At 46.8% G+C, this 15,269-nt stretch overlaps 1 protein-coding gene across 2 annotated transcripts; it reads right to left on the reverse strand.

Annotated features, from left to right (window-relative positions):
• Positions 1 to 72: 72 nt before the first annotated feature.
• On the reverse strand, positions 73 to 15,070 carry sel1l (SEL1L adaptor subunit of SYVN1 ubiquitin ligase). Of its 2 annotated transcripts, XM_030346034.1 has the most exons (22): positions 14,973 to 15,068; positions 14,515 to 14,702; positions 14,340 to 14,377; positions 13,931 to 14,114; positions 12,678 to 12,845; positions 12,055 to 12,160; positions 11,599 to 11,761; positions 11,178 to 11,231; positions 11,022 to 11,081; positions 10,518 to 10,599; positions 9,745 to 9,899; positions 9,215 to 9,271; positions 9,055 to 9,123; positions 8,183 to 8,260; positions 7,800 to 7,862; positions 7,542 to 7,629; positions 6,091 to 6,239; positions 4,837 to 5,002; positions 4,356 to 4,433; positions 3,860 to 4,032; positions 2,726 to 2,854; positions 73 to 2,360 (listed from the first exon to the last, which is right to left on the reverse strand). In XM_030346034.1, the coding sequence occupies exons 2-22, from the start codon at positions 14,600 to 14,602 to the stop codon at positions 2,028 to 2,030; spliced, it is 2,481 nt and encodes an 826-aa protein (XP_030201894.1). In that variant the 5' UTR covers positions 14,603 to 14,702; positions 14,973 to 15,068; the 3' UTR covers positions 73 to 2,027. The 2 variants fall into 2 exon arrangements, with proteins under 2 accessions (XP_030201894.1, XP_030201893.1); XM_030346033.1 differs by having other exon boundaries at positions 14,515 to 15,070.
• Positions 15,071 to 15,269: the final 199 nt, after the last annotated feature.

A 15,269-nucleotide genomic window follows, 5' to 3' on the forward strand; every position in this document is an offset into this window, starting at 1 on the left:
AGTATCAGTGTAGGATTCATATTGGTGCAGAATCAGAATTAAGGAAGATCAATTCAATTTTTTGGACAGGTGTTAAATATCCACGTCTTTTATTCTTTTCAGTACAAACTCATCGTGATGGTAAAAATGCAGTCATTAAGTCTTATGCCAGTGTTTGTTTAAGTTTAAACAAAATTAGAATAAGACTAGTTACTTTTATACAGGGGGCTGGTCAAAATATTTCACTGTTCGTCACTCACAACATGCTTCTCTACACAACTTTCCTCTATTTTGCTCGGTTTTTATTGCCAAAGAAAAGTATTAAGGATAATACGACAAAAACAAAACAGTGGCCAGATGGAAAAATTGTTGAGAAAAGCAATTGGCAAAATGTTGAAAATAAATGTATTTGCTTCGTTCCAACAGATTCTACAAGCGAATCGCTTCCCATTGCAAGACCAGTGTCCATATCCATTTGACCAGTGACCATCTCCATTCGACCAGTGTCCATCTCCATTTGAGCGGCTGAATCTCCTCCAGTGGGGATCCAAAATGGCCTCCTGAGGAGGGTGGATATACTCTCCAAAAAGCTGACATTATGGAACCATACACAAAGACATTGTGTGCCACCATTTTAATGAAGAGGCCTGCTCCACGCATTTGTGCATGAGGAAGAAAAAGGAGAAACAAATTTGGCCACAACAAGCTGTGACAAAAAAATACAATAAAAATAATTAAGCACTCGCCACAAAGGAAACTTCAGAGAGCCACAGGAAACTATCTTGAATTAAATTAATCCCTCGGTGACCTTTGAACTGTGGTTCAAAGCCAACGCACTCTGATAGGCACACAGCACATTATGCAGAGCAAGGATTCTCTTGCACTGAAAAGTCTACACACACACACACACACACACGAGATGACTCAACGTAACCAAGACACAATTAGCAACCTATATTCCCAAGAGTCTAAAAAGGTTAATTTCGTACATTCCATAATGTATTTCTTCCACAACCACCAATATTTGTTTTGCTGACAGAGAAATGGCTTTAAGAGAACATCTAGCGGTCCTCATTAATTCCAGTGTTAACTTATCCTCTAGGTAAGAATCAGAATTGAACAGAAGTCAATATATTTCAATTTATACAAATGATACTTAAAATGATGTGCCAAGAGGTGTTTTTGCCATGAGAGAACTTGTTCTTTCATCCAATCGTAAAGAAAGTTTTACCCAAACAAAACGGTCTGTTCCAAAATGAAGCGCAAAATTCAGCAAAAAACGAGGAGCAAAAACATGCAGTAAGATAAGACCACGTTATGTAAGAAGACTATATCATGACGCCATAGAGCGTGACTGACTTGAGTTCACTCTCCCAAGAGAGAGAGAGGAAAAATACCCCACAACAAAGTAAAACTGTGGCAGTATAGGTCCCTTTTAGAAGGGGAGAAGGAAGTGAAATACAAGCACCACTGAACTGATTCCAAGTTATTTTATTTGTCCCAAAGATCGGACAGGGACCCGTTGATCTGTGGCTGATTCCATGGAGAGAAAGAGAGAGATAGAGATAGAGATAGAGATAGAGATAGAGATAGAGAGAGAGAGAGAGAGAGAGGGGGAGAGAGAGATAGAGATAGAGAGAGAGAGAGAAGGTCGGCAGGGTAAAAACCCAGAGTCACAAACTGACAAGTCCAAAGTCTGTGTTTTCCCTTACTTATTCCCTCACTTATTTTCTGCCTCCTACTTAAAAATTCCCAAATGGTGAATAGCGACAAAAACCCAGCATAACATTTCTAGACTTCTTTTTCTCGTTTTCATGCGGAGGGAAGCAGGTTAAGGATCAGGGGGAATATGCTATGCGCTAGCTGGTCGCTAGCATGTTAGCGACGGCTAATCCATGGGGGAAGGGGCGGGGCTTAGCACAGTCCCCGTGTTCCACAGCCTTTTGATTTCTGTCCCTTGCTGGCTTCCCTCCGTGCGATGTGTGTATGTGAATGTGTGCGTGTGTGCTGTGTGGCGTGTTGTGTGTGTGTGTGTGTGTTCCTCTCCCTCAAAGCTGCTGCTCTGGCTCTGCCGGTGCGTCCTGAGCGGGCCCTTCAGTCCCTCCTGCGGGCTGCTCGGGCAAGGCCTGGTCTGGCTGCTGGTCCTGGTCCTGGTCCTGGTCCTGGGGGGCCGGGGGTGGGGTAGGAGCCGGGGCCTGGGCGGGGGCCTGGGCGGGGGCGGGGGCGGGGGCCGGGGGCCGGGGGGGCACCACCATCTGGTGCTGGCGCTGGCGGTAGGCGATGACGGTGCCCAGCATCAGGGCGATGACGGTCATGAGGTAGAGGTCCCACTCGGGGCCCAGGATCTGGTCCAGGTCCACCTGGGTCAGGAGCTCGTCCACCTGCAGGGGGCGCCACACGCCACACGCCACAGCCTCAGAGGAGGAGGAGGTGGGGAGGGACTCAGGCCTGAGGGGGAGGAGGAGGTAGGGAGGGAGGAGGGATTCCACAGGAGGAGGGGGGGGAGGAGGGAGGAGGGAAGGGGAGGGACTCAGGAAGGGGAGGGACTCAGGAAGGGGAGGGACTCAGCAAGAGGAGGAGGAGCAGGTAGGGAGGGAGGAGGGATTCCACAGGAGGAGGGGGGAGGGGGGAAGGGGAGGGGGTGGGGGAGAGACTCAGGAAGAGGAGGAGGGGGGGGGGATCGGACTGGAGAGGATGAGGAGCGGGGGAGACGTTGGTGGGGTACCACTGAGGAGCCCGTACTCACGTTGAGGTCGTGCAGGTACTGCAGGGCGTAGACCAGGCCCAGCTTACACAGCGCCAGGAAGACGGGCACCTGGGCGTCCGGACTGGCCTCCGCCGCCATGTCGTAGAAGCGCTTGGCCAGGTGGATGTCCTGCACGCACACACACACACACACACACACACACACACACACACACACACACACACACACACACACACACACACACACACACACACACACACACACACACACACACACACACACACACACACACGATCCAGTCAACTGTGAGGGAGTGTGAGTGAGTGACTGTCAACCACAGTCGACTTTGAGCGAGCGCGTTTTCTTTTTTAATACCCATTATTGCGATTAGATTTTACCATAATCACGTGGATTAGGGATATCGACTCTTTATAAATGGTTCTTTAGTACCCAGACAGAGGCTTCGCAGGCTAAAGTTTAAACCGGGTCTGACAGGCCCCACTGATGGCGGATGTCTGGGAGAGTTGTGGGGTTTGTCACGGTCAAACGCCCACGCCTCTGTCCCTGCCAAGGCAGCAGACGTGACGGAAGGTGCCAACTAAATCTATATGCAGAAACTGGCCTTGTACCCAAAACATCCCGTCCCCGGCGGAGACAGCAACCAGAGCTGCTGTGCCTGTAGTCTGATGTATAAATAGGTACGCCTATCTGTCAAATAAGTGTGGGAAATTGTTTAAGTTAGTAGGGATGCACAATATATATATCTGGGGTCAACAAATGATCGGCCGATAATGGGAAGTATCTTTTATTATATTTTATTTTGATAATCGCAATTATAGGAGATGAATACAGCCAGTAATTCGAAGCTAATATTGTTTCCATTGGCTTAAGTGATAATTAGATGAAGGTATAAAAAAACGTCTGATCCAGTCAAGACAACCACAGACAAGACTGCTGTGTGCCACTGGCAGAGGAGGAGAAGGAGGAGGAGGAGGAGGAGGAGGAGGCTAGGGCTGTGCGAATCGAACTGGGATAAAAAAAGAATTGGTCAATCGATCTCCAAATTGAGTTGTTTTCAAACGCAAAAATAACCGTTTGAATAATCGTGATTTCAATATTGCCCGAAATAATCGTGATTATGATTTTCTTTTTCCCATAGTCGACAGGGCCCACCTGCTTGATGCCCAGGCCCTTCTCGTGCATGTAGCCCAGGTTGAACATGGCCTGGGCGCTGTGCTGCTGCTCCGACGCCAGCCGGTAGTGGATGACGGCCGTCTCGTAGTCCACGTCCGTGCCGTAGCCGTAGAAGTGGTAGTCCCCCAGCTTGATCCGGGCCACCGTGTAGCCTGAAACACCCCCCCCCCCCGCGCCGGTCAGAGACCCCGCACACACCTCAGGGCCTCACCATGCGTCCCGTATTCATGCTCGAGTATGCAATTAACTGCCCTACAATAATTACTTTTATGTTATACCAATCAAATTAATAATATTTTGTTGCAATAAAGGCATCTTTATTACATCAAAGATGCAGCGATTTTACAAAAATCTAATTATATATATAATATCCGTGCTTTCAAAGTGTTTTATTTCCACAGAACAAAAAGGTGTGGTTGACCCCCAGAACACCGGTCCTATATCCCTGAGGTGTGGCCTCTCAGCCGGGACTCACCCTGAGCCGCGGCCCGGGTCCAGTGGAGCAGGGCCCGCGGGTACGTCTCGTTCTCCAGGAACACCTGAGCCCCTTCGGCTGGGGGGACACACACACACACACACACACACACACACACACACACACACACACACACACACACACACACACACACACACACACACACACACACACACACACACACACACACACACACACGTTACATAATCGTTTTTTTCTATAATCGCAAGTTAGGGTTAGGGTTATCATGTTTTATTTCCATCATTTATCCAGGCCCACTTTAAAATCCTTGTTCAATTGGATTTTAACTTACCCAAATGGAATTATTCAATTTAGCATTTAACTCGATTGTCGTCCTCTCTACAATGCCAAAGGGATCGCTGTGATGTTGCACCACATTTGGTTTAGAAACAAAACGATTGTAAAGGTCGCGCTGCAGCGACCCAACGCTAGGCTGCAGGTCCCCCGGGCCGGGCCTTACTCTGGTCCAGGATGAAGGCCACGTTGCTCTGGGCCACCTCGTAGCCCTGCTCGGCCAGCAGCAGGTACTGGACCAGAGAGGCGTCCACGTCGCCCTCCTTGAAGCCGGCGTAGGCCCCCATCAGACGCTCCGACCAGCGGCCGCGCTCGCACACGTTCTTGAAGAGCTGCGGGGAGAACGACGGATGGATGAGAGCGCAGGTCGGAGAACGGGGGGGCGGACTCGGTCAGCAGATACCGTCTCTTCTAGCGTCAGGATAAAGCACAGGGTTATGTGTTTGTTTGCATGCTGTGATTGTGAGGAGCACACTTATCGACATGAAGGGAAAAAGTATGGCCTCCCTTTAATTGTTGTCTCCTCTTGGTTCAAAACACTTTAATGAAAGGGATTTAATCACTCTAACGAGATTTCCCGAGGACCGCTCTGAGCGGTGTGTACGTGTGCGCCCCGACCTCTGTGCGCGCGCACGCGCGTGTGTTTGTCCTTACCTCCATAGCGGTGTGTGTGTCCTATCCTCCACAGTGGTTTGGCGTGTCCTAACCTCCACAATGGTGTGTGCGTGCGTGTCCTAAGCTAACCTCCACAGCGGTGTGTGCGTGCGTGTGCGTGTCCTAACCTCCACAGCGGTGTGTGTGTGTGTGTGTGTGTGTGTCCTAACCTCCACAGCGGTGTGTGTGTGTGTGTGTGTGTGTGTGCGTGTCCTAACCTCCACAGCGGTGTGTGTGTGTGTGTGTGTGTGCGTGTCCTAACCTCCACAGCGGTGTGTGTGTGTGTGTGTGTGTGTGTGCGTGTCCTAACCTCCACAGCGGTGTGTGTGTGTGTGTGTGTGTGTGTGTGTGTGTGTGTGTGTGTGTGTGTGTGTGTGTGTGTGTGTGTGTGTGTGTGTGTGTGTGTGTGTGTGTGTGTGTGTGTGTGTGTGTGTGTCTAACCTCCACAGCGGTGTGTGCGTGTGTGTCCCATCAGAACTTTAATATATTTTGATATTCTTTTCTGTTGTGACAATAAAACAATAAAATAAAGTTTATTTTTAAACTGCATTACCTTATTATTTTAGTGAGGACTCATAAATAACTACAAAAAACAATGTTAGGGAAATCTGTTAATGTTCTGTTACATGTTTCTGGAATTTCGATATATCAGAATATCTGATTTTTCGATCACCAAATATTTGTATCGTGTCGGCCTTAGAAAGCCTTTATCGGTCGGGCTCTAGCGTGCATGTGTGTGAGTGCGTGCGTGCGCGTGCGTCTTTACCTCCACGGCCGTGTGGCAGGAGCGCATGACCCCGGTGCCGGTGGCGTGCATCTGGGCTAGGTTGTAGAAGGCCAGGATGTGGCCCGCCTGGGACGCCAGGTTAAAGAACTTGAGCGCCTGCTTGTAGTCCCGCTTCACGCCGATGCCACCTGGAGGGGGAGGGGGGGGGCGGAGCCACAGACACAGACAGGTGATGGAGAGGGGCGTGGTCATCATTATAGTGATCATAATAGATGGGCTTATACGGGGTCACCCGAACATCTGATCTACGCCTGATGTCTGCCCATTGAAGAGAGCACTCAGACATTCAATCACAGCATTTCCTCATCCATTCCTTGTTATGAATAGATAACAAGGAAAGGAAAAAACAAGGATGAACAGTAAGTTGATTTCCCTGGAAACCAGACAGACCATAAACAAAGTGAAGTGTGTCTCACAAGGAAAAGAACAAGCGAGGACTATCCCATCCCATCTAGTCTCTCGAGTATTTTATTGTGATGGGTTCAGATCTGCCCTTTTTATACAAAACGGTAATAAAAAACATTATAATGAAAATGTATAGTTATTACTATAAGTACTTTGTGCTTTGCCTTTATATAAGGAGAGCTTCGGCGAAGATACAGGCTATATTCAGGGGCCAGTAGGGTTGAGGCACGAGCAAGCAAACTCTGAACCCTGGTGAGTCTCACCGCATGACTCAACCAAAGTTGCGTCAATTCAACGGTAATTGCGTGGCTCCACAAGCCCACATCATACAACGACCAGCTAACCCTAATCCAATTAGACAGCAAGTGGGCCCCCCCCCCCCCCCCCCCCAAAAGCCTTAAAGCGGTGAAACCTTGAGAATAAACACAGAGGAAGAGGGATGCAGTCTTCCATGGACTGCAATAGTTGCTGTATTTGCAGATGAGCTATATCGAATAAACCAAACATGACTCAAGCTGTTTCACCAAAAGTCTACCCTGCCGTGGCTCCTACTCTGATGGTTTTACAGGGAGAGGGAACAGGCTTCCGGCAGATCTGTCGAGCAGAAACCGAGAGCGCGAGATCAGGCAGCGTCGCCGGCGGAGACATGAGGGGGCGCTGAGAGCAGAATGATGGTGGGCGACAGCCACCGTGCTGCCGTCGCCCTGGAAACCAGACGGACCGTAAACACAGAGTGAAGTGTGTCTCGCGATGGAGAGAACAAGGGAGGACCACCCAGGAAGGACATGGACTGTGCCGAGCCGTGGTGGTCGATGCCTCTTCTCAAACACGTTTGGCCAAGATACATCAGGTCCAATAGCGCAAAGGAAATCTACACTAGGGGAACACTGTACACAATGTACATCTGATATATACAGTGCATCATACACATGGTCTTGGAGTATGGATTGAATGTGTATTGTGTAGGCTTTTTTTTTTTGCTGGAAGCTGTGTGCCATGAGGTGCGCAAACACAAACACACTCACTGTAATACATGGTGCCCAGTTGAAGCTGTCCGTCCACCCAGCCCTGTTCCGCCGCCTTCTGGAAGTATTTCAGCGCCAGCTCATAGTTCTGCACACACACACACATACACAGGCACACACACACACACACACGGTCAAGTCAGGTGACCAAAAAAGGAAGAAATGACATCATAACTGCAGTATGAGTCTGGGTGGTCTAAAACGTCGTCCAAAAGTTTGGGTGAGGAATACCAAACAGTTGAAGTCATGTCGACTCACCACTTGGACACCTCTTCCATACAGGTAGGCCATCCCCAGACCACTCTGTCCCACAGGGTTACCCTGCAAGGGGGAACACAGCAACCACCAATCAGAGAGGAGCAACACCGCAGCCAATTGGACAGGAGGTGCAGAGCTAAACATTCTCCTTCACATTCTACTTCAATCTGCTCTATTATCACTTCTTGTCAAGTTTGACGAAAGAAAAATATAGCTTTCTTAATCCTTAAGAGACCAGCTTGTGGACAAATGTAAATGTATTCTATGCATTTAATTCTAAACCGAGCATTTCATCACCTAAATTGTAAATACAAAACATAGCATACAACAAACATAATACCGAGAACAGCCAATACATGCTGAATAAAGGCCTGGCCCCTTACCAAGTCTGAGGCTTTCTTGAAGTACTGCAGGGCAGTCTCATTGTTCTGGGGGACAAACTCGCTGCCTTCAGAGTACATCTGGAGGGACACATGAGCCATTAGTCTGTACGGTTTGATGCTTTTCATTGCAGTTTGATGCCATCTACTGGTGAAACAACTTCTCGCCAAATGAGCCGTTTTTGTAGCCTGGCTATTGCCTGACCAAGCTCAATCCTAGATTGCACGTTGGTCTGGGGAAGCTGCTGTCATGTTCTTCAGCCCAAGTGGGTGCTACATATTGGTGGTGGTTAGTGAGGTCCCCCCTTCACTTTAGGCATCTTTGAGTGTTATTAATTATTATTATTCTTCATGTTTAACCTCTGTTTTCCTTTTATTCCTAGTCTGTTTTACATAGTTTTGAATGATGACTATATGCTCTGTAAGGTGACCTTGGGTGTCTTGAAAGGCGCCTCTAAATTAAATGTATTATTATTATTATTAAGAGGCGTGATCAATGGGCGTAGTTCAAATTACTCTGTAAATCACAGCAAGCAACTCTGTACTCTGTACTATGCAATTGGCTGCTTGCCGTCACTTCCCTGTCGTCATCGTGTTAAACAAGCCAATAGCACGCCAGGGAGAAAAGCCAGCTTGGTGATTGGCTCCCGCAAAAACGTATCGAAACTAGAAAGAAATGTATTGCTCTTCTCAAGACCCTTCTGCAGGGCGAACTTAAATCTCTGGCAGAATGGGCGGGGCTAGCCAGTCTTCCGTTTTTGATGAAAGCGATGAAGCAGAGATGCATCGTTAAAAGCCAGTTCAAATTAAAAGGAATGAAAAGTAAATGAGGTCATACAACCCCAGCCAGCCTTGTGTGAAGGACATCTTCCTACCTTGCCGAGGAAGGCCATAGCGTGGGTGTTGCCCGCGTTGGCAGCCTGGTTGAAGTAGTCGTACGCCCTCTGGTGGACAGGAGTCATCAACACTTAAATGACTTGCACTACGAGTAAGGACCGAACAACGGCTCTGGTGTCTTTCCATAGATCAGGTTACCTGGTGGTTCTGCTCCACTCCTCGTCCTCCGTGCAGATGGAGCTGGCCAAGTCCCACCTGGCCCGACAACCACAACACATTATAGCGCCATTCATTGCATTGCTTTGCTTACCTTACTCATTTGACTACAGTTCTACAATTCTGCCAATATATACAACTGTTGAGCATTGTTTTTGTGATGTGGCCAAATTTTTCAGGAAGAAATAAAATAACTAACACAAACATAACTAACAAATAAAATGGGGTTCCTGGATTTCGTAGGACCCCCATTAATAATAATAACACTAAAGAATAGTTTGGTTCCTACGGATTTCGTACGACCCTTAATAAACAAAGACTAGTTTTACCATTTTCCCGGAAGACCACCTTTATCCTAACAACTAACAGTGAACTTCTAATGCCTGGATAAGGATGCATATATGGGTAAACCATGGGGGTTGTCATCCAAAAACAACCCCCCCTTTGACTAGAACCTCTGGTTCCTGACGCGAATGCTCAGAGGGGAGTGCAGGCAGAGAGGCCCGGCCTACCTGGGCCTGGACGTCTCCCTTCTCAGCCAGGAACTGGTAGTACTGGATCAGGTCCTCCTCCAGCATGCCGCTGGTGGAGCCCGGGTTCTCCACCTCGTCCAGCAGACGTATCCTCTGCACGGCACTGCTCCCGGTCAGGGTCACGTCGCTGGCCACTGACCACACACACACACACACACACACACACACACACACACACACAGGGACAGTTTAATATGTAAAAAAAAAAAATTATCTGAGTTGTTCCGATAAATATTGAAACAATTCAGACAAATAAAGTGTGTTTCGTTGACAGACACATTTTTTATTTGAACCACTTTGCCTTTTTGGTTTCACCTCCTCTGTCCCGACCTCTGCCTGTATATATATTGATCCACAACTTCTCATATTGGATTGGATTCACTTTATTGTCATTGTGCAGAGTACAACGAAATGAGATTTTGTGACCAACCAGAAGTGCAAAAGAGCAGTAAAGTGCAGTTTGTACATGAATTATAAAGTATCAGAGCAGCATAGAGGTACAATAAGTGCAGTATATATAAATATAATAAATAAATAGAGTACTATGGGTGTTGATACAGGGGATATGTACCGGTACATTCAAGTAGAGGGATAATTGTTCAGTCAACAAGTATGGATTAGTGCAATGGATATCAATTGATAGTAAATTTTAAATTCAAACTGTCCATTTCAGAACGCCGATACATCCATCTATAGGTGATGTATTCATCCCGGCATTAATACACAACACCAGCTCGCTGCAGCAGACTCACCCTGATTGGCCACCAGCCTGTAGTGTGTCAGCGCAGATTCACAGCTCTGGGGCACTCCCACTCCACCCCAGTATCTGTACCCCTGGTTGGACGAGACAAAGACTGGTTAATCATTAGCCAACTCCATCTCCACCCATCTATTTACCATCACCACTGGAGGCCGATGAAGCTAGGGCTTCACAATCCTCAAATTTTGTATCTTGATCTTGATTTTTGGTCAAACCATCTCCAAACTACCGGTACATATATATTTTTTCATTTTATTTATTTTATTCATTAAATGTTTAATAGAAAATTTAAATTTCAAAGTTACAAAGTGTTTTCTTGAGAGAGATGCTGAATAAATGCATCATGTTTTCAAACTCGAAAATAATCGTTTCATTCAAACGTTATTTCAATATGGACCAAAAGAATCACGATTAGGATCTTTTCCATAATCTAGCAGCCCTAAATTAAGGATAATAAAAAACAAGTGGGACTAGCACAGAGACTGGTTCAGCTCACCAGGATCATATGGGCCACCATGTTTCCACCCAGGGCTCCGAAGGTGTAGTACACGAGGGCCTGAGGAGGGGGTGAAAGCACAGAGTTACTGCATGTGAAGCGGGGTCCAAAGGCCCCTTTTAAAAAGGGGAGGAAGTGGCATCATGTAAGCGCTACCTTTGCTTGGCTAGAGTTGACTCCCAGCCCTGCAGCATACAAGAAGCCAAGTGCCTGGGGAGACAAGGTATGGAAATTAACATGTCAAAAATCATAATAACAAGTCTGCCATGTCGCTGAATGCAAGTAGTGGATTCTTTGATGAGTCATTACTCTCTGTTGCATTTGGGTAAGGCTTTCCTTTTCGCGGTACGTGTGAACATCTGTTTGCTCGGTTTCACATTAGCAACGGATACTACTTTTTGTTGGGGCGTTTTTTCAAGACACAGCAGCACTCTATATTTGCATGTAATTACACAGACCACAATTTTCTTTTACCTTTAATGAATCACTGAAAACAACCATTAGCTGAAGCGCAGCACGGACCCATCTCGTATTTCTCCTGCGAGACAGGAACCGCAGTGGGTGATATGCAACGTACCGTCTGGGCCTTGGGCGACCCTTCCTTGGCCAGCTTCTCAAACATTTCCTTGGCTCTGGGCACGTTCTGGGCCAAGTAGTCTCCGAACAGCATGGCGTACGCCACCTTCTCCATGGCCTTGTGGTGGCCCTTCTCAGCCACCTTCTGCAGCTTCTCGTACAGCCTGCAAGGGGGAGAGCTTGGAAGTGAGCGCGTGTGCGTGTGTGCGTGCGTGCGTGTGAGTGGATGCGTCAGTCCAGAAAATGTCAATATGAATGGTTACTGAACCTTCAGCACGCAAAGTGTTCTTAACCGTCGACTCTATAATCCTTTCACAGCGGTAATTTTCAATAAAGCTTACCACAAATGTATATAGTTAGCCAATTGTTCCTACATCTGTCACACATAACCATTTGAGAGATATCCTCCACGTCCTCAATAGAAGAGGCGAGGGCAGGGGGGGGGGAAGAGGCTCACTCTTTCTTGTGGCTCTTTCGGGTGGTGGTGTTGAGCAGGCGGACGACCGCCTGGTACAGCTCCTCCGCCTCCTCCGCCTGCTGTCTCTGCTCCTGCTGCTCCTCCGCTGGAGGGGGGAGATGACAGGGAAGAGACGGGAGGCTTAGGCCGTGCTGTGGCTATTGGCGGTGTGGCTACTAGCGGTGTGCTCTCCAGTCTTCACCATCTCTAGAGTCCACTGTGGTATTCATTCATATTTCACATTCACATTTTTGTAAAAGTCTAACATTTGAGGTCGTGGTTCATAGCATTCCAACCCATATAAAAAGACATTCATAATACCCAATTGATGTTTGACATTTGTGAATTTACTGAGGCAATAACGCTTTCTTCTACTGTGTTTTTAACACAGTAGAAATCTATTTAGCGGTTTTTCCTTTTCAATGGTTGTCATTTTAATGTGAGGCCTTTTGTTTGAAGGGTGCTATACAAATAAACTTTACTTGCCCCGATCCACAGAACCCTAAAATATACTTCAGAGTGCATTGGTTGGTCCCAGTGGACACAGAACCCTGGCAATGTGATTGTAAATGACAGGTGCACTAGAAAGGACAGGCATGGTGTCATAGTGGTGTAGGACTCACTCTCGCAGAAGCCCCATCTCTTCTCCTGGTCGTAGTCGTAGGAGGTGGAGCACCACAGCCTGCCGTCGCTCCGCCCGTCGGTGGTGCACTGGGAGTACTCTTGGCCCTGGAAGAGGAATGGGAACATGCAGGCCTCTCCGTTGGCGGTACCCCCGTTCACCACAGGAACTACACGAGCAGCGGGAAAGACGACAAAGCCATGAGAAACAAAAGCACTCTGACACTGCCTACTTTAAAGACTTAACTGAACAGGAACATGGGATTCCTATTTGATTCCTGCCCGTGTTCTTCAGGCTTGATTATGATTATGTAATCTAGCCTTTCTGAGTGGATTCAAATTGTATAGCTATCTAATACCTTTTTTCCATCAGTTTTTAAAATCATTTTAAGATCACATTATTCTTTTTTTGAATCGATTTTTTCTGCCTTGCAGAAGGACAGTTGATACAATAAAATGAACAATAAAAGTCTGAAAAACTTAAAAATATATACATTTAAAGAATAAACAGAGGAAATTGTATTTATCAGTAACAACTCAAAGTACGTATTATAACAGCTGGTTACAATTCGATATGCACCAAGGTAAAGCTCCTCCAACGCCACAGGAAGCTCATCTCCAGTAAAGTAACTGACTGTAAGAGAGGCCCCAGGTGCAATGCTGCAAGAAGGGTCTCATGGGGAGACCTGATAGATACAGAGTGTGACGCATGCACGCACACACATAACACAATCACACACACATCAAAAAGAAAACCTCAAGGTGAGGCAAAGTAGGATAGACGTTGCAACATGTAATCATGCTTTGTTTGTACTAGCAAATTTTAGGGGCCGGAAGTCTGCGAACGGTTAATGTTAGGAAGGAACCAACTGAAAGTGACTTTGATATTTGTCAGCAACTTACAGATACAAGTCCAGTCATGAAGCACATTGCCGCAGATAAAAAGTTTAACCCAAAAATGTTCTGAAGACCAACATTTCAGCTAATTGAAGATAAATCCTACTAGTGCTGGAGTATACATAGAGATTCAGACGATGTAGTGGATCAGCAGGTCAAGAAGACGCAATAGGGGCATCAGGAGAAAGTGATCTTATTATTAGAAGCATACTTGGCACAAGCCTTTGGGAAGTAACAAAGCAAACATAAGCCCACGGTCAAGGAATCCGTATGCGCAGTGCACACACTGGTCATTTATGTGATTCTTTATCAAGACGAAATCAAGATACATAAACAGACAAAAGAGGACAGCTCTTACTCTCTATAGGTCGCTCCATGATCGGGGGAGGCTGGTCAGGCAAGTCCTCTCGTTCCTCCCCCTCCAGCCGGTCATCCAGGGGGTCTGGCTGCTCAGACGTGGACGTAGAGGACACGCTGCCCCCAGCTACAACTCTTGACCTTACTGCCTCACTTTCTTCTTCATTCTCAGGGTCATGGTAGGACTGCAACAAACAAGTGCCAAACCATAGTGAAACACAGTTTTCGATGCTGAAGTCAACATTGTGGGTTCCTGTAGTGATGAATTTGTTCTAATGCTAGCAAGTTCATACGTTGAAAGAAAATGCTTTTAATGCATCTTTAACAAATGTTTCTGGGGACACGATTACTCAGTAATGCACATTGACTCAACAATCTTCAACCACGACAGCATAATAGTAGAAGCCTACCTTTAACTCTGAAACTTCATTTCCATATTGATCTTCCTCTGCAGAATAACAACAGACAGATGAGCAACAGGGACATGGTATACTCGGTACATACAGCCAGCTGCCAACTGCTCATATCTGGCTGTCAGTGAAGCACAATGCTAGTACTATCCATATTACAGTTGATACTACTTACCAGCAGTAATCCCTTTAGCCAAGACAACCAGAACAATGCTGAAGACACACAGTAACTTCGCTGAGTTATACAACCTCTCGCAGCCCATCGTTGTACTGGAAACAAGCTTACAAGCTGCTAGCTGTAGCTTTGGAAATTGCTATTGCAGAACATCCAGTTCGTTTGGTCCGACGTTGACACGTTGTGTCCTTCATAAAGAACGTATGAAAAACTACCAATTAACTCCCATTGCAAATAATGCCATATCGTGTGATACCGATTATTATTACGCACGTTATTCAACCAACCAAGAACAGAACTCAAGACTCGGGACTGTTATGATTAGCCGGTGGCTAACACGGTAGCTAACGTTAGCTAGGGATTCGGGCTATCGTGTGCATTAATCTTTAGAAAGGAGACACCGTCCTCTACTACTGATGCGCAACGTTGAAACAGAACCCCATTATATTTCGACTAACCATTAGAAAAACTGTCAGAGGCCCTTGATTAAATGTCATCAGATGCCAGGGTTAACCCGTAAGCCGCTACTACTAAACAGCACTTCCTATTTCTCCAGTCAACCAATAGCATGGCGAGTTACAGCAAAGTCAGCCAATGGTTGCCGACCATTATGAGTTGTCCAATCAGATGGATACACAATTATGCATGAAGGTAGGTCTACTTGCAGACTTGTCCACGACACCCAAACACTCTCAAGGGAAGTAGAGAGCGTTTCGAGCATAGACCTATATTCATAGACGCCGCATTCGCCTTTA

Source organism: Gadus morhua, chromosome 21, assembly GCF_902167405.1.
Source record: "Gadus morhua chromosome 21, gadMor3.0, whole genome shotgun sequence".
NCBI lineage: Eukaryota > Metazoa > Chordata > Actinopteri > Gadiformes > Gadidae > Gadus > Gadus morhua.

Coding starts and splice junctions, on each gene's coding strand:
- sel1l (XM_030346033.1), bottom strand. CDS start 14,602: ATGGGCTGCGAGAGGTTGTATAACTCAGCGAAGTTACTGTGTGTCTTC. Junction 14,115..14,339: donor ATGAAGTTTCAGAGTTAAAG/GTAGGCTTCTAC, acceptor TGTTTGTTGCAG/TCCTACCATGACCCTGAGAA. Junction 2,361..2,725: donor AGTACCTGCACGACCTCAAC/GTGAGTACGGGC, acceptor CGCCCCCTGCAG/GTGGACGAGCTCCTGACCCA.